General features: G+C 35.2%; 1 protein-coding gene across 3 annotated transcripts in view; it reads left to right on the plus strand.

The window, feature by feature from the left end:
• Nucleotides 1-678: 678 nt before the first annotated feature.
• LOC145268676 (F-box/WD repeat-containing protein 5-like) overlaps nucleotides 679-24,215 on the plus strand; it is an 85,054-nt gene continuing 61,517 nt past the window's right edge. For 2 of the 3 annotated variants that reach the window (XM_080124170.1, XM_080124169.1), the window contains exons 1-2: nucleotides 679-834; nucleotides 11,390-11,861. In XM_080124170.1, the coding sequence (XP_079980296.1) occupies nucleotides 11,397-11,861 (465 nt within the window). In that variant the 5' untranslated portion in view covers nucleotides 679-834; nucleotides 11,390-11,396. Of the gene's footprint in view, nucleotides 877-11,389; nucleotides 11,862-24,215 lie in introns of all 3 variants that reach the window. The other variant, XM_080124172.1, reaches the window with a different exon arrangement.

A 24,215-nucleotide genomic window follows, 5' to 3' on the forward strand; every position in this document is an offset into this window, starting at 1 on the left:
ATATATATATATATATATATATATATATATATATATATATATATATATATATATATGTATGATGAGAATAATGGAAAACAAACCAATTCACACGTCCATCAACGTTTCGTCTTTATCGTAAGACTTTTTCTGGATGAATGAATTGAAGAAGTCTTGCAATAAAGACGAAACGTTGATGGACGTGTGTGAATTGCTGAATTGGTTTGTTCATCTCTCTCTCTCTCTCTCTCTCTCTCTATATATATATATATATATATATATATATATATATATATATATATATATATATATATATATATATATATTAGTTTTACAGAAGTTCAGAAAAACATTGGTACCGTCGGTTTCAAGCACAAACAATATATATATATATATATATATATATATATATATATATATATATAACATGTATATATATATATAACATGTTTTAACATATATATATATAACATGTTTTATTAACTACTTGTTCTTATATATATATGTGTGTGTGTGTGTGTGTGTGTGTGTGTGTGTGTGTGTGACAGCGTGTGTGTGTGTATGTATGTATGTATGTATATATATATATATATATATATATATATATATTATATACTATATATGCCCCTCTCTCTCTCTCTCTCTCTCTCTCTCTCTCTCTCTCTCTCTCTCTCTCTCATTATTACACTCCTTTCTTTTCCCTCCCTCTATCTATGTATCTATCTCTTTTACTCCCCTTCCTCCATGTATGTCTCTCCCTCTCTCTATCTTCCTCTCGTCTTTCGTTCAACATGGCAGTTCGTATTTCGTCTATTGTAGCAGGAGGGACCAGGCAATCTCCGAATTTTAAACGAGGTAAGAAGAAGCCCCTTCATCGGACCCCGTCGACGACAAAGGGTAAATAAACTCTTCCAAGGAATCCACGGACCATTTCCAATCCATTTATCCCATTCTTATTGTTGAAGTTCATTTTTGTTTGTTTTAATTCCTTCTTGTTTTTCCAAACGGTGTAGTTTCGAATTTCCACTTTTTTTTTTTTATAACTCTGTTTTTTTTTGTTTTTTTTCTCGTGCGCGATTTTCCGGTTTTATCTTCGCAACAAAATTGGTTTTTAATATTAAATTTTAATAATTAAATTTAAAAAATAATTTTAGCTGTTTTTTTATGTTTATTAATTTAATTTAATCGTTTATTTATTTTTATTTGTGTTGTTTTCAGTTTAAAATTTCTTGTTTTTATCTCTAACCGTTTTTTTTTGTGATGGGAGAAGTGGATTTATTTCTTTTCATTTAAAAAAAAAAAAACTGATCTTATTTTTATAACAACCGGAAAGGAATTTATTTATTTATTTTTTTATATTTACAATTTTTTTTTTTAATTCGGGGTGCTTATTCAGATAAGCACTTATGGCAACAATTAAAAAGTAAAGAAAATACCAAGTCTTTATGATGTACGAACTCTTTGCAGAACGAAGATATTTTTCAAAAATCACATAAATCGATCAAGTAGTTTTATTCAAAAGTAAGAGAATCCAAATTTACGATTTTTAGCGATTTTACTACTAAACTGCATTTAACGTAAGGCTGATTTTTTTTTTAAACCTATTAAGTTGTCTCCCCTTTTTTATTTCATCGGATTCAATCATGGCGGACGAAAACAGTACGACTACTCGCTTAGTCGTAAAATTTGATTTGCTTGAATAAAAAAAAAAACGCTGCTAATGCACTTATTGATCCGCGCTCGCCTCCCCATTTTAAGAATGGCTTTCTCAATATTAATTCAGCACGGATCAATAAGTGCACTAAAAAAAAAAAAAAAAAAAAAATGATCACATTGTGATTTTTGGAATATCTCCTCTTCGTTCCGTGACTGGAACGTATATTATGCAGACTTTTCTCAATTTTCGGTGAAAGTGCACTTGGGGGAGCCAGGAGCCCAGGAGCCACCCAAAGACTTTACCTAAGAAGTTGATTCCGAGGAAGTTAAAAATAAGAAAATACCTTTCGGAATAAACACCCCCCTCCCAACCTCTTTATGTTAAGAACGGCTTTCGGAATGAACAACTTTGGAGGTTGGACAACCAATGAGTGCACCTCACCTTGACCCAATTTTCTTTACTTTTAATTGCCGCCATCTGAATAAGTACTGAATTTATTTTTATATCTATAATTTTAAATTATTATAATTATATCTATTTAATTACAATCACTTTGAAGATTTTATTATTTTTTTTTTAAATAATTTCATCTCTGCTCGTAAATATAGTTTTTTGTTTTGTTTTTGTTTAAATTCATGCATTGATAAATTTAAAAAATATTAAACCATTTTTATTTATGGGTTTGTATTACTGTACACATAGATTCGAAAAAGTTGTCAAAAAACAAATATATAACAAATAAATATTATCAAAGGCAAGATAAGTTACTTTTCTACCAAACTGGATACATTTTTTTTTTGTGTTTTTATTCAATGTAACATGTTTATTCAGCTCGAAAAACATGCAGTGTTTACCGATGTATTGGAAAATTCAAAATGGCGCCCGCGCCCGACACTCTCTTTAACATGGTAAGTTTGGGAAAAGGTGTTATAAATAATAAACTAGACAAAAATACTATTAAAAAAACACTGAATATATGTCAACTTATGTCACGGTAACATATATTGAGCGAATTTCTAACAGTATGTTGTCTAGTTTATTATTTGTAACATCTTTTCCTGAACTGACCGTGTTAAAGAGAGAGTCGGGCGCCATTTTGAATTTTCCAATACATCGGTAAACATTGTATGCTTTTCGAGCTGAATAAACATATTACATTGAATAAAAACACGAAAAATATATCCAGTTAGCTTGAGTTATTCCGAAAGCCGTTCTTAACATAGGGAGGTTGGGTGTGTCTTATTTTGTTTTCATATATCATAAAGTCTTTCGTTTTATATATATATATATATATATATATATATGTTAATGGTGTACATTGGCCTTCCTTTGTTTACAAAGCCATTTGACGGAAGTGACGTCAGACATATTATCTACGGATGGCCAAAACCGTAGAGAATGAACCTTTTTTTTTTTTTAATATATAAGTTTTATTGAAACAGTCTTTATTTGAACTTAATGAAGTGTTTTTTGGGGTTTTTTTTTTTTTGTATTTATTAACTGATTTATTCTTTTTTATCCAACAAAAATAGAACTTTTATAATGAAATATATATATTATGGACCGTTTTTCAAACATGGAAATTTTAAAATTAAAGCTAGTTTTATTTATTTAAAAAAAAAAAGGTTTCTTTTTTTTTTTTCAATTATAAACTTTATTTGAACTTTTCAACAAACTTTTACAGACATAAAAAATAGATTTTATAGATATTTTATAATTTTTTTAAAAATATATTTAACGAAAAGTTATTTGTTATTTTTTTATCATTTCATTTTTCAATAAAATTTCAAAGTGATAAATGGCGAAAAGAAAAAACACCTCGTCTTTTTTTTCTCTTTTTTTTTAAAATAAAACTTTAATTTTAAAATTTCGATGTTTGAAAAACAGTCCATAATATATTTCATTATAAAAGTTCTATTTTTGTTTGATAAAAAGAATGGAACAGTTAATAAATACAAAAAAAAACAAAAAAAAAAACAGTACATTAAGTTCAAATAAAGACTGTTTCAATAAAACTTATTAAAAAAAAAAAAGAAAGAAAAAAGGTTCATTCTATACGGTTTTTTGGCCATCCGTAGATAAAAATGTCTGACGTCACTTCCGTCAAATGGCTTTGTAAACAAAGGAAGGCCAATTCTACACCATTACGGAATTCAATTATTTATATGAAAGCGCATTTTTACCTAAATGCCAGTTGGGAATAATTTTATCTTTGACTAATTTAGTACCCCCAAATGGGGAGCGGCATATATATTGTTTTAAAATATAATTATCCACTGACACGTGTTTTGTCGTCTAGGACTTGTGTGTAATATATATATATATATATATATATATATATATATATATATATATATATATAAGTGAAATTGTGTGTGTGTGTACATTTCTCTACTAAATTACTCTGTCAATCTTCAGTCTACAGACTCAAGATTTGACATAAGAAGTATTGAGATTTGGGAAAATTAAAATAATCGGTTTTCGGACAGAAGTTTGGCTGTCAAAGTTCACCGATTTGACCTTTGACGGAGGAGTTTGGTAGTTTTCAATTTTGGGGTCTAAACACTTGAAATTTTAGATGTAGGTCTCTTGAACATGGATCAAACTTTTTAATTTGATTTGAGCCCAAAACAATAAATGTTAAAGGGTTTAAATTGGGATTAAAGTTTGACCTCTCAGCCAATTTTGGGTCTAAATATTTGAAATTTGACAAAGTATATTCAGACAGAGGGCAAGCTTTTTAATCGGTTTTTGGCCAAAAATTTGTCTGTCAAGAGATCAAAGTTTGAGAGAGTTGACCTTTGCAGACTACCAAACTCTTCCAACAATTTTGGGTCTAAACACTTGAAATTTTAGATGTATGTTACCTGGATATGAGTCAAACTTTTTAATATATTTTTCTTAATTACGCTTTGTCTCGGCAGCTGTGTTAATCGCATATCTTATTTTTCTTTTATTAATATTATTGGAATTTTTCCCCTTTTCCTTGTGCATGTTTGTGAATTATTCCAAGGATTTCGGCCTTTGGGATTATTTTAGACCATCTTCCAGTTGCGCGATTTCCTTGTATTTTGTTTGTGCAAATGGAAATTTAATTAACTTTCTTGGATTTACATTTTTGGATTTTACCGTCATTGGATACTTTACCTTTCACCAGACTATCCATTCACGTGAAATCACCTTTTTGTTCACCATATTCCCTTTGCTTCAATTTTTTTTTGTTATCAAGTAAGATCTTTGACTTACTTGTTGTTTCATCAAATACTTTTGTATGCAAAATCCGATCCTGCATTTTGCTAATTCCTACCCTCTGATGAGAAGGAAAGTATTTCTTCAAATCCGCGGATTAAGGACTATCCACTTGTTAAGTGTTTCCTTTTCAGATTAAATATGTTTTTAACTCTTTTTAAAAGTGTTTTTTAACATGTTTTAACTGTTTGCTCTTATATATATATGCACATAAAGTTATGAACAGTACATAGGACCCGAGCAAAGCTGGGTTGAACTGCTAATATATATATATATATATATATATATATATATATCATCCACATACAGTACTGTTTCGCTGTATCACAGCTCATCAGTGCGACTAGACAGGCAATTACCTCAAGCTAGGATCGAAACCCGACCACTCAAATGACAGTCAAAGCTTCTAACCATTATGCTATATGGCTGCTGCTGTGCGAGTAGTGAATTAACGATGTTTTTGACATCGTCCAAGTGCGTAAGCTCGATTTGTTTACACAAAGAGCATCGCTTGCGCAATTAAAAAAAAAAAAAAGATTAAAATCGAACAAAATTTAAATTTCCGTTCCATTTTTAAAACAACCGTAAAACAGACCGTTTTCCAAGTTTTACCAAAAAGGTATTTTGCTATGGTCCAAAACAAAACGTCACCTATTAAAGTACCTATTTACTATGCCTCCCCACGGGACAGTTAGACACCAGGGTCGTTTTTTTAACGTGGAGAAAAGGTACAAAAATAAAAAAAATTGTCTCAGTCGTGAAGGATTTCTCCTCCACCGAAAGAGAACAAGAACTGAAGGACAGATACTACACTTTGATCTTGACCAAAAGGCCTAGGCGACATGAGGATAAATAAGTATATCCCCTCTAATCGCAGCCTTCAATTATTAAATTGTTAGATGGAAACACAGAATAGTTACAAAACACCTTCCCACCCACCCCATGTTAAGAATGGCTTTCAAAATAACGTTATTGCAGCACAGTGGCGAAAGTGCGCAAGTACCTTTTTTTTTTTTTCCTTTTTTTTTTTTCCTTTTTTTTTTTTCCTTTTTTTTTTTCCTTTTTTTTTTTCCTTTTTTTTTTTTGTCGATTTCAGTGTGCTTTAAAAGAATATGATAACCTTTTCCGTCGCAAATTTACTGTTTGCATGGTATTAACCTCTGAACCCTGGGACTATTTTCCGCTATTTAACAGTATTCACGCGCACTTGCGTACCAAACTGCCTTCTCACATAGCGTAGTAATATTTGGCAGACAATTTAAAGTAATTTTCCAGATATTAAGCAATGTATTTCTGTATAGTGTCAGTGGTGGCCATTTCTGTACGTGCGCGTCAAAAATTGGCCAACACTGAAAAAATATTACATTGCTTTATATCTGGAAAACTACTTGTGCGTTTGTGTGTATGGTCACCACTGAGAACATAAGGAATTACACGTACTGTATACAGTTTTTTTGTTTTATTTTTGTTTTTCAATATCTTTGTGTTTTACTGAAAGATGAAAGCGGTTTAAAAAAAAAAAAAACCTTTAGCCAATAAACAAGCAACAAATGCCCTCTTCACAATGTGGCCAGAAAGTGGGTGCTCACTTTAAGTTAAATTTGCATGGAAAAATGATCACCCATTTTTGGGGAAAAAATAATTTCTTCATTTCATGAAAAATATTTCTCTGCAACGGTTAGCAGATTCGTTTTTAGCACACCGAAATCTACAAAAAAAAAAAAAAAACGAACGGGAGACGGGCTTTAAAGTAAAATTTTACCAAATAATTTTCTACTCGATGAATTTTCTAAATTTTTGCATATATTACTATTTTCGACATAACAAGTAAGTACTGTTGTTTCTGTTTAAAACCACATGGTTTTTGTTTTTTTAATCGATCTGTCGACTTTATTTTAACAAGAACCGATTTTATAATTTGGTTACTTTTACGATTACTGTTCCTAGTTCATTTCTGGTTGCTTTTTCGTTTTAAATTGATTTTTGGTTATCTTTTAGTTATTAAATTGTTGGGTGAGAGCACAGTATAGGTAACCTCCCTCCCCCATCTTTTAGTTTTTCTTTTTTTGAAATCAGGAACTGTGTTTAACTGTGTTTAAAGTAGTCATTTAGATGTTTGCTATAGCTTTTTATTTTATTGAAATAAAAAGCTATAGCAAACATCTAAATGACTACTTTAAACACAGTTCCTGATTTCAAAAAAAGAAAAACTAAAAGATTCATCTGCCTTACTTTTAATGCTAGGTTTATTTATGGTGTCTTTTAAATTCAATAAAAATCCTCCTAAATTTGCTGATGAGGAGACCGTGCTTACCAAAAAAACTATATATAATTGTTCTACATAACTTCATGTATACCACAAATAAAAAGCACGGATTTCCGAAACGATCGTACAGATAATTGACTTTGTTGTTGTTCCTTCTTATGAAACTGATTTTTAATTTAATTAAAATTTGATTTTTAAATTAAAAAAATTTTTTTTTTAAATTGTAAATCACATTACTTAATATTGAATTAGCTCTAGGACATTTAACTATCGAGCTTATTATATATCTAAATTACAACGAGCATTTCCTGTATTTTAATTAAACTAATAATTTCACTGTTACATTAAAATACACTTAGCTCTTTAGACTATTAGTCTAATCTCCTTTAAATTATATATATATATATATATGTATATATATATAATAGTCGTCGATTGCTTGCAAAGATGTCCATGATCATGCCCTTATTCTGTGAGTTCGAAGATGGCTTGTAAGACCAATTCAAGCTCTGAAGTATTTCTCGCATGTTGGATACCAATGGAATAATTTTGTATCAGAGGTGTTGACAGCTCTGTTTTTTCTAATGTCACACTACCTCCTGCGTTCTTCATTATGTGCAGATTCAGCAATTATAGTCCCATCATGAGTTGCGGCATTCCAGGAACATTTGCCTTGGGTTAGTTTTTTTCTCCGTGAGTTAGAATACAAACCAAACTATTTAAGGGAGACTTGAACTGTTTCTGCTGTCCTCCTGTGGGTCTTTTTTCCTTTCGACGCTTCAGGAGCTTTAAATCAAACATGCAGCACATATGATCTGCCCAACAAACCTGGCACTACTGTAACATGGTGCGTGTACTGACGGAAGGTTTGACTAGTATCTAGTCACTTGATTTTCAACAGTCTACCGAGGCAAGTCATATGGAAATGGTTTAGTTTCTTGGCATGTCTGGCTTGTACGGTCCAAGTTTTACAAGCATATATTATTATTTTTTTTTTTTTTTTTTTTTAAATTTATATTTATATATAGTCTTTGAAGTTTTTAACATTTGAAACCACACAAAAAATTATTTTTTATCATTCATCAAAAAAAACATCTAGTCAGTAAGTCATTTAATCACCTGCAATCACTGCATCAACTCTCAAATTTACTATAATACCAATTTTTATATTTTTTAAGGGATCATCAGTTGTTTACCATGAAACACTGTTTCGGGGATTTAAAAACAAAACAGTGTATTACATCATGGCTCCCCAGCAGTGTTGATCAAACACCACCACCCTTAATCTTAGGAAGAAGACAAGTTACAAAAATTTTTTTTCCCCAATTTCCTATTCTTAATTGTAATTACTAACCTTTTCATAGTATAAAAATGAATTTCTTACCTGTGCGATTCATCAATTTCCACATTTAAAATGGATACATTTTTTAATTTTTTAATTTATCAGTCTTGTATTTATAAGATTTGGATTAATCCATTTAACTACTTATCACCCCCACTATAGTTAGTAGTTTGTATATTTACATTCTTATTTATTTAAAATTAGATATATAAAGGTTAAAAATATTTTATTTTTACATATATACATTTTTTTTTTTTTTTTTTTTTTTTTTTTAACTATATAAATTTATTATATGTAATTATAAATCCATTTATACATTGCTAATATAGTTTTGGATTTCCTTTATCAATATAGTCTGGTTTATCTTAAACGATTCAAAAGCATCAGGATAACGAACAAATGCTTTATTTAACTGTTTAAATATTTTATTTTTATCTCCACCTTGTTTTATCATCCTTATTACTAAGCTAGAAACTGGTGGTATAAAATCTGTTAATTTTAGAGTAACGCGAGCTATTCTCAAAAACTCTGACATAATGGTTCCATAAAACACAAAAACGGGGCAGGTGCTATCCTTATGGGGCATACGTACTATTTTAAAGGGGAAAGCGTTTCTTTTATCAAATATTTTATAAAGAAAAATTCCATCCTCAATTTTTATATCTAAATCCAGAAATGTAGCCTGTTGTCCTCTATGTTCACAATTTAATTTTTATATATATATATATATATATATATATATATCAGACCAGTTTGTTTGCTTGGGCGTTTAACCGTACACCTGGTTTCTGACTTCCGGTTTGAAAAATTTGTCTGTTTACCTATTTCATGGCCACCCTGTCTTAAGTCTGATATTAAAAACCACTGCTGCTATGCAAAGCATACACAATGTCGACAATATTTTTTTGTTTGTTTTAACTTATTTTATCATGTTTTCCTTATAAATAAATATAATTTAACCCCTTTGAGTTTAAAAAAAAAAAATAAAAAAAAGAAAGAAAAAACTGATTTAAATATAAATATATAACTATAATCATATTTATAACCATACTGCTCCTGTGGATTCTAGCGATTTTTTTTTTTTTTTTTTTTTTTTTTCAGGCCTGACTTAAAAAATATTTTCTCTTCATGGAGGAGGTAGCTTTTAGTAGGGCCTTCTTAATTTTAATTAGTGCTTGCAGTAGTGCTCTAGAGGCTTCCTGAGTTTTAATTTTTTTCACTCACCACTTAAAAAAAAAAATGTTTTCACAAGACAATAAAAAACAATATAATCTCCAAATCACTTTTTATTTTGAACATTTTTCATCTTACCCTTTAGGGGTCAACGGGTAGACTAGTGTGTGTGTGTGTGTGTGTGTGTGTGTATATATATATATATAATTCTATCTTCTGTGTATTTGGGATTGTTTTACTCTTTTATTCATGTTGAATTCACCTATTCGTAACAACCATCATCATCGTCATCATAAATGCTCCTTCATATATATTCTACATGTATGTGTACGTGTGTGTGCATATGTATGTATATGCGTGTATTTATGAATGTATGAGTGTATGTGCATGTTGTCATGTGTATTTGTTCTTGCGTATGTATGTTTGCGTGCATCTGTTTGTATGCATGCTTGTATGTGTATGTGTATATCTTTATTTCAATATGTGTGTGGGGTGGAGAGGACTCCCAAAAGCCCTGTTAAGACAACCCCTCTGGGTGAAGCAAATCTCTGATTTAAAAAAAAAAAAAAAAAAAAAAAAAAATCCATAAAGCGGGAGACCAGTACCCGCATTAAGCTGGTCTGCAGTTTGATTTGTTGCTGGCTATCTTGCTCATGCTTGTTGCTGGATCTCGACATTTTGAACCGAGAGAGAGACTTAGCTGTCGTACAAAGCTAAAACTCTGTAACATCATCTTTGTATAGATACTTCTTCAGGCATTTGTCTATAAAAATTGTCCGTGGTGATGGAAAAAGTGTCGTGTGTAGCCCTGAAATGCTGCAAGCATGTAATAATTGATCTGCCATCATTCTATATATGCATGGGTGTGTGTGTGTATGTATGTATGTATGTACTAGTGTATGTATACCTATTTGTATATGTATGTATATATGTATGTGTGTATATAGTTTTATTTATTTATTTGTGTATACATGTTTATGTGTGTTTGTATGCATATACGTATATATATTTGTGTATATGTATATATGCATATATATGTATGCGTATAGGTGCATATATATGTATATGTATGTATATGTATGTATATGTAGGTAACTTTATGTGTATACATGTGTACGTATATGTGTGTATGTATTTGTATATGATAGTATATATGTGTATGCATATATATGTATATGTGTGTGCTTGTGTATGTTGGTATGTATGTGTTATATGTATTGTGTATGTATGGATGTGTGTATGTTTATGGGTGTGTATGTATGTATATATATGTATGTATGCCAAGGACCGTCTTCAATGTCATGTTTGCTTGAGCATGTGAATTCGCTGGCAGGACTAAAAAAAAAATTTTAAAAAAAAAAAGTTATTTTCGGGCTCATGGACTTTCAGTGACTGAGGGAGTGGCACTCGTCTGACAAGACGTTGCAATCATCATATATATATATATATATATATATATATATATATATATATATATATATATATATGCAGAGTATTGATAAAGTTGAATCCACATAGCTTATTCCACCATTATATCTTAATTTACTTCAGTTGTTGTCTATCCTTTACACTTCTGCATTGTACTGCCACCTATAAATTTAAATTTCCTTTATATACATGCTAAACAATGCTTCAAGCAAACTACTTCTTATTCAAATTAAAATTGTTTTCTTTTTCTTTCTTTTTTTCTTGTTTTTGCTTCCTACCTCCTTATGCTCACCAGTCTGCGTATGAGTACGCAAGTTTTAAGACCAAATGCTGAAATGGATCGATCCCCACCTGGAGGGTGTGGTGCTAGCAGTTGCAGTAGCGATGGAGAGCCAGTGGAAAGCGAAGATTCCGAGGAGACGATTCCGGACTGGAACCTCCTCCCCGAACACCTGCTCCTACGCATCTTCTGTTATCTGTCGGCGCAAAGTGTCCTCAGCTGCTCGCTGACATGCAGCAAATGGCACCGAATCACGTACGACGAATTGCTGTGGAAGAAACTCTTTTACCATGATTATAACATCGACCCAGCCATTCCAATGTCGCCGGGCAAAAAGTCCTGGATGGAGGAATACAAACGACTCTCTTATCACACCCCGGCTGTGGAGAGTGAGGTTCTCTATGAACACAAAGATCAGGTCCTACATGTCAGTTTTTCTCACAAGGGAGACATGTTTGCGACTTGCTCCAAAGATGGCTTCGTTAAGGTGAGTACAGTTTTTTTTTGTCATTAGTTCTAGTGTAACGAATGAAGTATTAGGTAAATTCAGTTGTAAGTGGTGCTCGTCTTCGTAAGAAACATGTTCGCAACTTGCGCTAAAGGTGGCTTTTGTTAAAGTGAGTTTTTGTTTGGCAATTTTTTAGATGAGGATTGATCATTTGGATTCTTCGGACTATTGTTCTCATCTTAAATGTTATTTGCATAGTATTTTGGCCGATGTAATCTTCAACCTTCTTCAGATGTATCTTATCAAACTCTGGAATCTTTCTTTCGAACTCTGGAATCTTTTTTTACATGGAGGTCACCTCATATCAAGGCCCAGAAGATAAGGGTTATTGTGTGTACAGTAATCGATAGGGATAGTATCGTAGGAATCGTTAGTTTTTTTTTTTGTTTTTTTTTGTTTTTTTACATAGTGATCACCACTTATCAAGGCCCGGAAGCCACTCAGGGATAAGGGTTATTGCAAGTACATTACGTTAGTGTGGAGATTTGATGAAGTGTTTAATTAAGGGGGCGGTTCATTAGGAATTTGTTAACATTGGACTTGAAGACATCCAAATTGTAGTCCGGAGGGAAGCAGGCAGGCGGAACAGAGTTCCACAGGCGTGCAGTTCTAAGAAAGAAGCTTTGTTCATGGAATCCGCGTTTTGATTTAGGCACAGATATAGAGTGGGGGAAATTTTTCACAGCTGATTAAGCTAGACTGGTGTTTTTCGTGAAAGATTGGCGAGGGGGGGACTAGAAATTGGAACTCAGACGAGCACTTACCATGGAAATAACGATAAAACAAAGACAGGCTCGCAACGTCTCTTCTGTGGGAGAGACGTTGCAGGGAAGAGAAAAGGGCATCCCCCACTAAGCTACAAAGTCTATTTTGTACTCTGTCAAGGCAGGATAGGCTGTTTTTAGCAGCTCCTACCCAGATATGGCAGCAGTATTCCATCCTTGGACGTACTTGGCTTTTATATAGATAGAGAATTGCATCAGTAGTGAGACATCTTCTAGAGTGGTAGAAGGATCCCACCATTTCCCCAGCGATCTTGGCCACAGACTTGATGTATGTGTTCCATTTCAGATCAGGAGTAAAGGTCAAACCCAGAAGCTTATCAAAACATGGGGCCTCCCCTAGATGAGAGCCATCCATTTCGATTGATGCCAGATGGGGATCAGAGCATTTATGGTGTAAAGATAGGAGCTTGGTTTTAGATGCATTAAAGGTGACCAGTCACCTCTTCCCCTCACTGTACCACGCGCTCAAGATCTGAGGAGAGAGAATCAGAGAAAACGTTGTCATTTACATACTTTGATGTATTGCCATAGATGGTCGTGTCATCAGCATAAATGTCAATGAATGATTTAAGTATGTGTTTTGGGAGATCATTAATGTAGATCAGGAAGAGAGTTGGGCCCAGGATGGACTCCTGAGGGACTCCAGCATTAATACTGTGGGCCTCTGATTTCTGTCCATCAACCACTACTCTTATGAGCCTATCAGAGAGAAATGATTTAATGATTGAGAAAACATTTCCAGTTATAACATAGCTGGAAATCTTGTGAAGTAGGCCTTTATACCATACCTTATCGAAGGCCTTTGATATGTCAAGAGTAATTGCCCTAGAAATGAAGCCATTGTCGAGAGAATCGCTAATCCTATGAGATATAACCATTAGCACGTCTGATGTAGATCTAGCAGAGCGGAAAGCATATTGCGTGTCACTAATAAGGTTATTTCTGCTGAGGTGGTTGACTACTTCTCTATTTAATATGGATTCCAGCAACTTACTCATGACACACAGGAGACTTATTGGTCTGTACTGAGAGGGAGATGACATCACCTGCGTTCTTAAATACAGGGCATACTGATGAGGTTTTCCATGGTGTTGGAAAGCACTTCTCTTTAAGGCAACGCTTAAACAGTTTTGTAAGTATGGGGGCAAGTTCAGGTTTAAGCTTTTTTAACACTATAACTGGAACACCGTCAGGGCCAGTTGCTTTACTGGAATCAAGGTTCTTGATTAGCTTGGCGACCTCCGCACAGATATTTGTATGTTACCCAGCGTGTTGTGTGTTATAGGAGGAAATACGAGGAGTTGATGGCCTTCGTCGCATAGGGTAGAATTTGCTGCAAAGTTCTTGGCAAATAGTTTGGCCTTGTCGGATGCTGATGAGATGACCTCTGGTCCATTGATGATGGTTGAGATAGAACGCACACTTCTGTTCAGGATCCTATTTTGTATTTGCCAAAACTGGTGGGAACCAAGCCGCTGCTCAGCTACTTTGGATTTAACGGATTGAGCATATAGCTCTCTTGCATTTTTTAGTACTCTTTTACAGTGGTTGCTGGCAGTCCTGAAAGCAGCTTTAGTCTCAGTACAACTATTACGTTAGTAGCTATTGAAAAAGTGATTTCTGTGCGCAATGGCAGCAGTAGATGTATCAGAATTTTTGTAGGAATTTTTTACGCCCCTAACACGAAACTGCGAATAAAATATAAAAAACTCGTAATTTCTCTTTTCAAAGTGGGTTGTTTATTTTCTTTATGATTATACTTCCAAAATAAACTATTAAAGTTGTATAAAAAGTAATAGAAATAATATTTTTTTATTTTTTAAAAAACAGTAATGAAATTAATTCAATTTTACGAACTCAATATTTTTCAATTTTTAAACTTTAAAAATCTATCAAAATTTTTCTATTGATTCTATTTTTACAATATTTTCAGGATCAATGTGAAATTTTATGCTCTTTCCAATAAATCGAATATAATATTTTAGATAAACGTTTTTTTTTTAAATTCACCGCCCCCATTTTGAAATGTCTATAAAAAAGTAAATAATTAATTTACTCACCAAAGTTTTATATATCACAAATTGAAGATAAAAGATCAATAATATATTCAAATTTAAAACAAAAAAAGTAGTGTTTTTTAGAAATTTAAAACCCTTTTTTTTTTTTCTTTTTTTTTTTTAAATGAAACCTTTGTCCTTGCTCCTTCAATTGAAAAAAAAAATTAGGGTTTGTAATTACATTTTTCGAGAAGTTACAAGCTTGGAAAGGAAGGGGGTCGAATTATTCAATATTTTTCACAAAGTTTCTGATACACCTATGGCAGCAGCACATTCAGGGGAGAACCATGGCTGGCTCTTAGGTTTTTGTTGGAATTTTTTGGATGGTATGAATCGGTCTATGCCTACAATTAACCATTCGGTCAGGAACAATCTGAGTGAGGTCATAGGCAATGGCAAAATCATGACAGAACCTCCTCTCATCATCTGTCTGATTTGAGTGTGTCAGCCATTCCACATTATGGACATTGAAGTCACCGCAAATGTGAATGTTAGCCGAGGGATGAGCAGACAGGATGTGGTCAATTTTCTCAGATATACTCTTAAAGATAGTAACTCTGCTGTTGTGGGGGCGATAGAGGGCAAATATAAATGCGGTGGTGTAAGCAAGTGCAACCCGGAAGCACATATAAGGTAAATTAGGGTTTTCTCTAGAGATATCCCTGCCACATGGGAAGCCATCTTTAATGTAGGCACATATTCCATGCCTGTGGCGATCTTGGAGGATTTAGATGTTAAGTTAGAGTATCCTTTAATTATGAACTCATCTAGGGAGGTGGTCGGCCCTATTCCAGTTTCGCTTGGGAAGAATATGTCCGGTTTTGTCTCCTGCAATTGGGTTTCAACCTCTGGAAGGTTGGAACGTAGACCCCTGATGTTGGAGAAGGAGACATGGTAGTAGGGGTCTATGTTGGAGGATGGGGTTCTAGGTTTATTCGTGATTTTTCTTTTTTTTTTTTTTTGAGATATTTCATGTTGAGGATTTTGGGATTTGTGGAACAGGTCTGCATACTTGGTTAGAGCAGTACAGAGAGGGAAAGTAAGAGAGAAAAGACGAGAAATTTTTTTTTTTATAGCACATGATAAGGTAAAGCCGTAACAATTACCCACTAGAAAATTTCCGATATCTCAGACTACTGTTCACGAAGTACTACCAGCCTGGGAAGCAGCTTTTTCTTCACCCTTTGTCAGAAACATCACTCATTAGAAATGAGGACTGAGGGACAAAAAAGGAGAAGTGAGAGTTACTGGAGCTGTCGATAACACATCCACTGCATTATCTACTCTCCATGTCAAACTTTGGAATCTTTCTGTCAAACTCTGGAATCCTTTCCATCGAACGCTGGAATCCATTCCGTCGAACTGTGGGAATCCATTCCGCCAAACTGTGGGAATCCATTCCGCCAAACTGTGGGAATCCATTCCGCCAAACTGTGGGAATCCATTCCGCCAAACTGTGGGAATCCATTCCGTCGAACTGTGGGAATCCATTCTGTCGAACTCTGGGAACCTTTCCGTCGGACTCTGGGAGTCTTTCTGTCGAATTCAGGAATCTGCACAGAATTTCGAACGGAACTTTTCATTTAGCCTATGCGAGTGACATACTCTCATTCTGTCAGCCATAACCAGGTAGAAGTCTTAAGTATTTACTCCTCTCTTGTCCAGGAGGAAGATCAGATGTGGGTTTGGATGAGTGCTTGTGTGGAACGAACTGGATTCAAACTTGGCATCCCTTGGTTTTTAGTCCAAGCTGTTAACTACCTAGCCCCAGTCATTGCCCCCTCCCCCAGGAAGTCTAAAGTAATTCACAATTGTATTTTTTGTATCACTAGCACTGAGAATTGAACCCTCAATCTCCAGAAGAGTATCCCTTAACAACTGAATGTGACCTAGTACTTTATCCATTAAGCCACGGTTTATTGTGCAGGGAGATTGAAATGTTGTGCTATTAACACTCAAAATGAGAATAATAGTCCAAATGATCCAATGATCCAGTTCCGATTTTTTTTTTTTCTTTATTAAAAATGGGATCCGTGGGAATTCTGCAGTTACTTAGAGTAAAAAAAAAAAAAAAAAAAAAAACTAAAGAAATTTTTCATCTCTATCTCTATTGTCATATCGCACAAAAAGAGAACAAAACAATAACAGAAAATGTAGATAACTACTTTATTAAGTAGTGGAAGCAGTAGGTGTTAGTTACAAGTCCATGTTTATTTTTCTCACAATGGAGACGTGTTTGTGACTTGCTCCAAAGATGATTTCATTAAAGTGAGTACAGGTTTTGTTCATTCGAAACGTGGAAATTTTGTGTAACGGATGGAGTACGAGTTAAAATTCAGTCGTAAGTTGCGCTCTTCCTGAGGTTTAAGGATCAATCCTCAGTGAAGGCAGCACTCAAAAAAATATGATTACGAATTACTTAGGATTATTATGTACTTGGCGGGGCAGGGAGATGAGGGATGTGTATATATATATTCTCGTGCATGTTGTGTCTATATAATTGTGATATGGCTGTGACCTCTGTCTTCTGTGTGTGCACAGTCATGGTTGGTTGGTTGTTTTATGGCATATCAACCCTTTTCAGGTTATTTAATGCCGAATCTAGTGATTTTGAAAATTTTTTTAATAGAATATATATATATATATATATATATATATATATATATATATATTTTTTCAAGTTGGTTTCTATTTAACCCATAGTTGGGACCCTAACAGGGTCAGAGTGGACCTGGGAGCAATGGCAATTAAAGGGTGGCTCCACACTCCCCCAAAACCCACAAGCTGGAGCCTCACCATCGGATAGAGTTTAAGGTCATATCCAGGATCGTCTACAGTCATGGGTTTGTGCATATGTGCATGTCACATCTAAGATCTCAAGACACACACCTTTTTTTCTTATTATTTGGAAAAAATGGCCACCGGATTTGACCTGATGTCGTGTGATTTTGTTTATTCACATACTGTAGACGATGCTCGGTAAAAATGGCACAGGAAAAAATGGCAAAAGTGAATAATAGGTAAAAATGGCACATTGACAACGGAAAATTAGGACCGTTGAAGAGGTGCAAGCTAATGTTCTGTTGTGGGGGGGGGGTATGTATATATTCTCGCATGTATGTATAATTAAACATGGCCATGATCGTTTGTTTTCTGTGTGTGAACATGTGTGCCTACAATTGTGTGTGTGTGTCACATATAAGAAGATCTTAAAACATGTACCTTTTTCTCGTTCTTGGTTGGTGTTCCCTCGCGACGATTCATGCCTGCTCCCCAAAAACACAATTTGATTTTATTGTTTGGAGAAGTCTTTATTTGGATTCCATCGTTGATATGGCCGCTGCATCGCTGAATCGATTCAGACTTTTTTATTTTTTTTTGCATTTTTTTCTCTTCAATCAAGAGTCTAGTCTTACCCAAGAACTCTCTGCGATTCCCTCTTAACCCTAACCCTGTCAAACTCAACTCAACGCATGTGCATCTCTATTTTTTTATGTTTGGGGATGAAGTGTGTGTGGATGATCTCCGACCAGATGCATCTGCAAGCCACCATATCCACAACACGTTAGAGTGGTGTCGTTGGGTTTGATGGAACCCCATCGCAATCAACGCCATCGCGCTGTTCATGTCATGGATTCCATAACATTATTACCTAGTCATGGCTGACGGAATGAGAGCATGCGCTCTCTATGGATTAAATAAAGGGTTTCATCTGTAATTTCATGCTGATTCCTGAGTTCAACAAGATACAAGGTTGGAGGTTACATTGATTGAAACGTTATGAAAATTGTACTCGAGATGAGAACAACAGTCTGAAAAATCCAAATAATATGAATATTTAATCCTTATCTAAAAATTCAGAAACATAATGGAGAAAAAGAACTATATTTTCTCCTTCCTTCCCCTTTCTCCTTCCTTTTTTTCCTTCTTTCCTTCCCTCCCTCCCTTCGCCCTATTTCGTTCACTCTCCTCACCCTCTTTACCTTACTCTCCCTCTTCAATCCTCTTACTCTCTTCCCTTAATTTGCTCTCTTCTCCTTCTTCTCTCTTTTCCTTTCCCCCTCCTTCCTTTTCTCTTCCCTTTTCCCTCCCCCATTCCCTTCTCCATCCCCCTTCCCTTCTCTCTCTCCCTCCTTCCCTCTCCCTCCTCCTTCTCTTCCCTTTCCCTCTCGCTTTCCTTCCTCCCCTTCGCTCTTTCCTTCCCTCCCTATCGCTTTCTTTCCTTCTTTCTCTCCCTCTCATTTCTTCCCCTTTCTTTCCTTCCCCTGCCCTCTCTCTTTCCATCCCTCCCCGACTTTTTTTCTGTCTCCCACTCTGCATGGCCCTGTCAGTGGGGCATTAGAATACGCCGACTGCCCACCTGCAGAGGGTAAAAGTCCCTCAACAGGGGTCCTGGATATGACCTTAAACTATATCCGATGGTGAGGCCCCAGCTTGCGGGCTCTGTGGAGTGTGGAGCCACCCTTTAATTGCCATTTCTCCCAGCTCCACTCTGACCCGGAGTGGTAGTACCTGTTAGGGTCCCAACTATGGGTTAAATAGAAACCGACTTGAAAACAACAAATATATTTTATTAAAAAAATTTTCTTCAAAATCATCGGATTCGGCATTAAATAACCTGAAAAGGGTTGATATGCCGTAAAACAAAAACAACCAACCAACCAACTCTGCATCTTTCATACTTCTCCCTTCCTCCCTTTTCTTTCATCTCTTTCTAATTTTCTCTCCCTCTCTTCTTCTGATGTGTTTTCTCTCTCTCTCTCTCTCTAGATTTCTCTCTCACTTCTTTGTCTGTTGTTTTCCCCTCAACTACACCTTCTTTCATCTCCCCCCCCCGTCTCATCGTCCCTATTCATTTCCATCTAAACTCTTCCCTTTTAACCTCCCCTCCCCTTTTTCTTGCCTGACCTCAATTTGCCATTGTGCATATTGCAGCATGCATTCATGCATATACAATGCACATCATAAAAAGAATCCACTTTAAAACCATCACTTCCTCTTCCCGCCTCCTTGCACTGCTTAACGTGCAGCAATTGCAAAGTGCAAGAAGCATTCAATGATGCAAAGCTTTTCAATTATGCACATAAAATGCAGATTTGGTGTCGTTCTGCAATCGAAACAATGTTACAATTCCTTCATATTTTCAAAGTGATTTTTTTTTTTTGTTGTTAGTCACTCTAGTTGTCTCCCCTTTTAAGAAGTTTGTGGATTGGCCAGAAGAGATACTTAATCTGCTCTGTCGTTATTTTTATGGCACGTGAGTTTTATTCCACATAAATGCATGTAAATATTGCAAGAAAGCATTCATTTCATGAACTGTTTACGATGACCGCTTTCTATTGTTTGTTTGTGGACATTAATCTTTACATTCACAAAATGTCTTGTAAATAGAGTTGTACCTATGTAATTGTCATGTCACAGACAGTAACATATCCAAAGATTTTGGAGAACGATAAGGTAGAAAAACAATTATTAATCCATTGTGACCTGATTGAGCAACAACCAAAAGGGACATTTTTATGCCTTGACAGTTTTTTTTGGGGGGTGGGGGGGTGGGGGGTCCTTTGATAAAAGGAGAGTGGACCTGTAAATTCACCTTCATTCGTTCGTCCGTTCGCACTTTTCTCAATAATTACGAATTTTAAAAAATTTTGCACAAACATTAAACATGATATGAGTAAAAAAGTAACAGAACGGATTTTCCGGGAAAACTTAAGTTGTCTCCCCCTCCCTCCCACCAGGGGTGCCTTTCGGGTTAAAATGGCTAAAATTGACACTTTTGTGCTTAAAAAAAGAATTGATGTCTTGGATTTTTATAAAACCTTCTGAAAAGTTGTAACTAACTGATTTCTATATAATTTTGTTTGTCTATACTTCACGATAACTCTTGGGTGTGCCCCAGAAACTCTTTAGAGCTAATAAAAACACTCCATTTTTGGGACTATTTGACTATATTTGTCCAAAATTTTCTCTGTATGTCTATTTAGCAGTTTTGCATGGTGCTGAACTCAAATTTAAATATGTTAAGGCCTTGGGGGCTTTTGGGGCTAAATGGGGTGGTGGGGGGGGGGTGATGAACATAGTCATTTCCTTTTTTTGCTTGGTGCAGAACTCAAATTTACACATGTTAAGGCCTAAAACTGCACCGTTTGTTCATTTTCACTAGGATTCACTGGGGACTTGTGCGGCTAAATTGGGTGGAGTGGGGGGGGGGGCAATGCTGAACGTATTTTTGTCATTTTTTTTTTTATGCCTCATTTACTGTGCACTTGTTTTTTTTTTTTTTGTTTGCTACAACCACTACTAGTTGAATCATAAACAAAATAGATACATATAATACTAGCATTTCAGCCCGGCGTTTCCCGGGTGTTTGGAGGTGTGTGTTGAGCAAAAAAAAGTGGTAGTAGGAAGGCAGGCTCGAACCCGCACCGCAAAGGAGGAAAAGGACGGGGGGGAAAAAACCTGACATCTTTGCTGTTACCACCACTGTCAAACCAGAAGTGATGTAGGTTTTAATTAAGGCTAGACACTCGAAAAGAGAGGATGACTTTCGAAAATATCAGACAAAAAAAGCGACCCCCCCCCCCAATAGAAAAGAGCCCAGTTGAAGGTGAAGATATTAATGTTTTTAGCCAATTTTTCGATATTTGCCGTCTGAAAAGTTGAACTTCAAAACGATACTGATCTTATAAAAATCCCTCACCTTTGTCAAATGTTTTAGGCAGACATGCAAACATACATACATTTATAGATTGGTAACTCAAATTTTCGACCCAAACCGATTAAAAAGCTTGCCCTATCTCTGAATACCCTTTATGTAAAATTTCAAATGTTTAGACTAGAAATTGTCTGAGTAATTTGGTAGAGACCGAAGTGGTAAATTTTTTTTTATTTTGACTCCTATTATGACATTTATTGTTTTGGGCTGTAATCAACTTATTAAGTTAGATCCATGTCCAAGGAACCTATATCTAAAATTTCCAGTGTTTAGACCCAAAATTGTCGGAGGAGTTTGGTATGATTCTTTTGTCTTTTTTTATTTAATTTTGTTAAAAGCAAAATCTTCCGCTGCTGGTGGTCCTGGATATGACCTTGAACTATATCCGATGGTGAGGCCCCAGCTTGCAGGCTTTGGGGAGTGTGCTTCCAGGTCCACTCTGAGCCAGAGTGATAGTACCTGTTAGGGTCCCAACTATGGGTTAAATAGAAACCGACTTAAAAAAAAAACAAATATACTCTATTAAAAAATTTTTCTTCAAAATCACTGGATTCGGCATTAAATAACCTGAAAAGGGTCGATATGCCGTAAAATAAAAAGACAAACAAAATTTTCCACTGCTGGTTGTAATAAATATTTGATTTTTAACGAAGACCAAAACTTATAGACCATCCTTTGCAAGTGTATTTTTACATTTGAGAAAACATTTGCACATTTAACATGTTTTTATAGTAATTGGGAATAAATAACGACTTCATAGAGATTTGTAAAGAACTAGCTGGATGCCCGGCGTTGCTCAGTCGTACAATATACTTGAACATGATTTTTTAATTTATGCAGATCACATACGTATTACAAGAAACCTTCTCTACCACCAACAGCAATGGCCAAAGATTCACTATCTGAAAGTTCAGGAAACCTGAGTTGGAACAATTACATTGAGAGAATTGCCGGGACCGCTGCAAGGAAGGTAGGCTCTCTCTACCGTGCTAGAAAGCTACTAACACCCAAAAGTACCTCTATAAGGCCACTATTCGCCCATGTATGAAGTATTGTTGTCATATTTGGGCTGGTGCATCTGCTGCTAGTCTCTCGCTCCTAGACAGGGTTCAAAAGAGAGTCGCCAACCTGATAGGTCCTGAACTGTCATCTAAGCTTCAGCCTCTGTCTCACTGACGAAATGTTGCATCCCTCTGCCTGTTCTACAAATAGTTTAATGGTGAATGCTTTGACAAACTGCAAGCACTTGTGCCCTCTAGATGTAAATACCCCCGCAAACCCGACAGGCAGCTAAATCCCACCCCTACACAGTAGAGATCCCTAGATGTAAGAGATATTTCTACTCCAGTAGTTTCTTCCCCAGAACTGCTAGACTTTGGAATTCCCTTCCAGGTCCCTGCTTCCCCATCTGTACTGACATGCAGAAGTTCAAGTGTAATGTGAACAGACATCTTGCTGCCCAACTGCGTACATAGTACCCCTGTAGCTCATGTCCCTGAACGTAGCCCCACTACACCAAAGTGGCAATGTGCCTTGTTTGGGGTGAAAATGAAATTTAAAAAAACAAAAAAAAAAAAAAAAAATCCTCTATTGAATATTATATATTACGTGGATTAATTCGCAAAAAAAATAAAAATAAGATAAATAATGATAATGTAGTTCGTCAAATTCCATCTGTGCTTGTTTATAACGTCGGCTGATGATGAATGCCCTGGAAACTCACTTCTGATTAATGTTTCGATTTTTTTTTTTTTTTTTTTTTTTTTTTTTTTTTTTTTTTAATATATGGTACCTCTTTTTTATATCATGAATTGAACGCCTAAGAAAAATTTTTACATTTTTTTTTTTTTTATCAAGGCCCAATGGCCACTCGGGGATAAGGTTTATTGTGTGTACAGTAATCAATGGGATAGTGTAGCAGTAGTATTGGAGAATTGGTAAGCTGTCATTACTTAGTGGGGGGGGCGGTTTATCAGGAATTTGTTTGTGTTGGACTTGAAGACATCCAGGTTGAAGTCGGGAGGGAAACAAGCAAGCAAAACAGAGTTCCACAGGCGTGCGGTTCTAAGAAAGAAGCTTTGTTCATGGAATCTACGTTTTGATTTAGGCACAGATAAGGAGTGGGAAAATTATTGACGGTGGTTTCAGCTAGTCGGGTGTTTTTTGAAAAAGATTGGACCCAAAATGTGGTTAGACAACAACAACCATGGAAGGCAGTGATTACTGGAGATAAGTTACGAGACTCGGTATTCCTATCTTGTCGCAGTTAATCACCTAACGAAAATCAGAGGATGGGTCGGGCGAAATGTGGTGAAACAACAAAAATTATAAAGATGAGGATAACAGTCTGCAAAAAAAAAAAATGAATACAAAAATTATGAAGACGTCATCTCAAAGGATTCCAATAATAAAAACAAAAAATAGAAGCAAGTTAAAATGGGATATGAATGCTGAGTCTCATAACTGTATTCCCAGTAATTACTGCCTTCCATAGTTGTCGCACCACATTTTTTGGCCAACTAATCCTCCTGTCTGCTTTGAGTAGGAGTGAAACCGCTATCTTCAGACAATGCTCATCTGGAACCGTACAGAGCTAACGCTTCTATCCACTGTGCTACGAGCCCAGAAGGGCGATTAAGGTTGGATTTTTTGGTCTTATCTGGTCTTCCATTGTTTGGTCCGTACCAATTGGTATTATATTATGATGTGACTGTCTAGAGGAGCGATACTGCTCCCCATTGAGGAGATTAAAACCCCCTAAAACCATGAGTAA

The sequence above is a fragment of the Euprymna scolopes genome, chromosome 44, assembly GCF_053919585.1.
Source record: "Euprymna scolopes isolate OS-2025 chromosome 44, ASM5391958v1, whole genome shotgun sequence".
NCBI classification, from domain to species: domain Eukaryota; kingdom Metazoa; phylum Mollusca; class Cephalopoda; order Sepiida; family Sepiolidae; genus Euprymna; species Euprymna scolopes.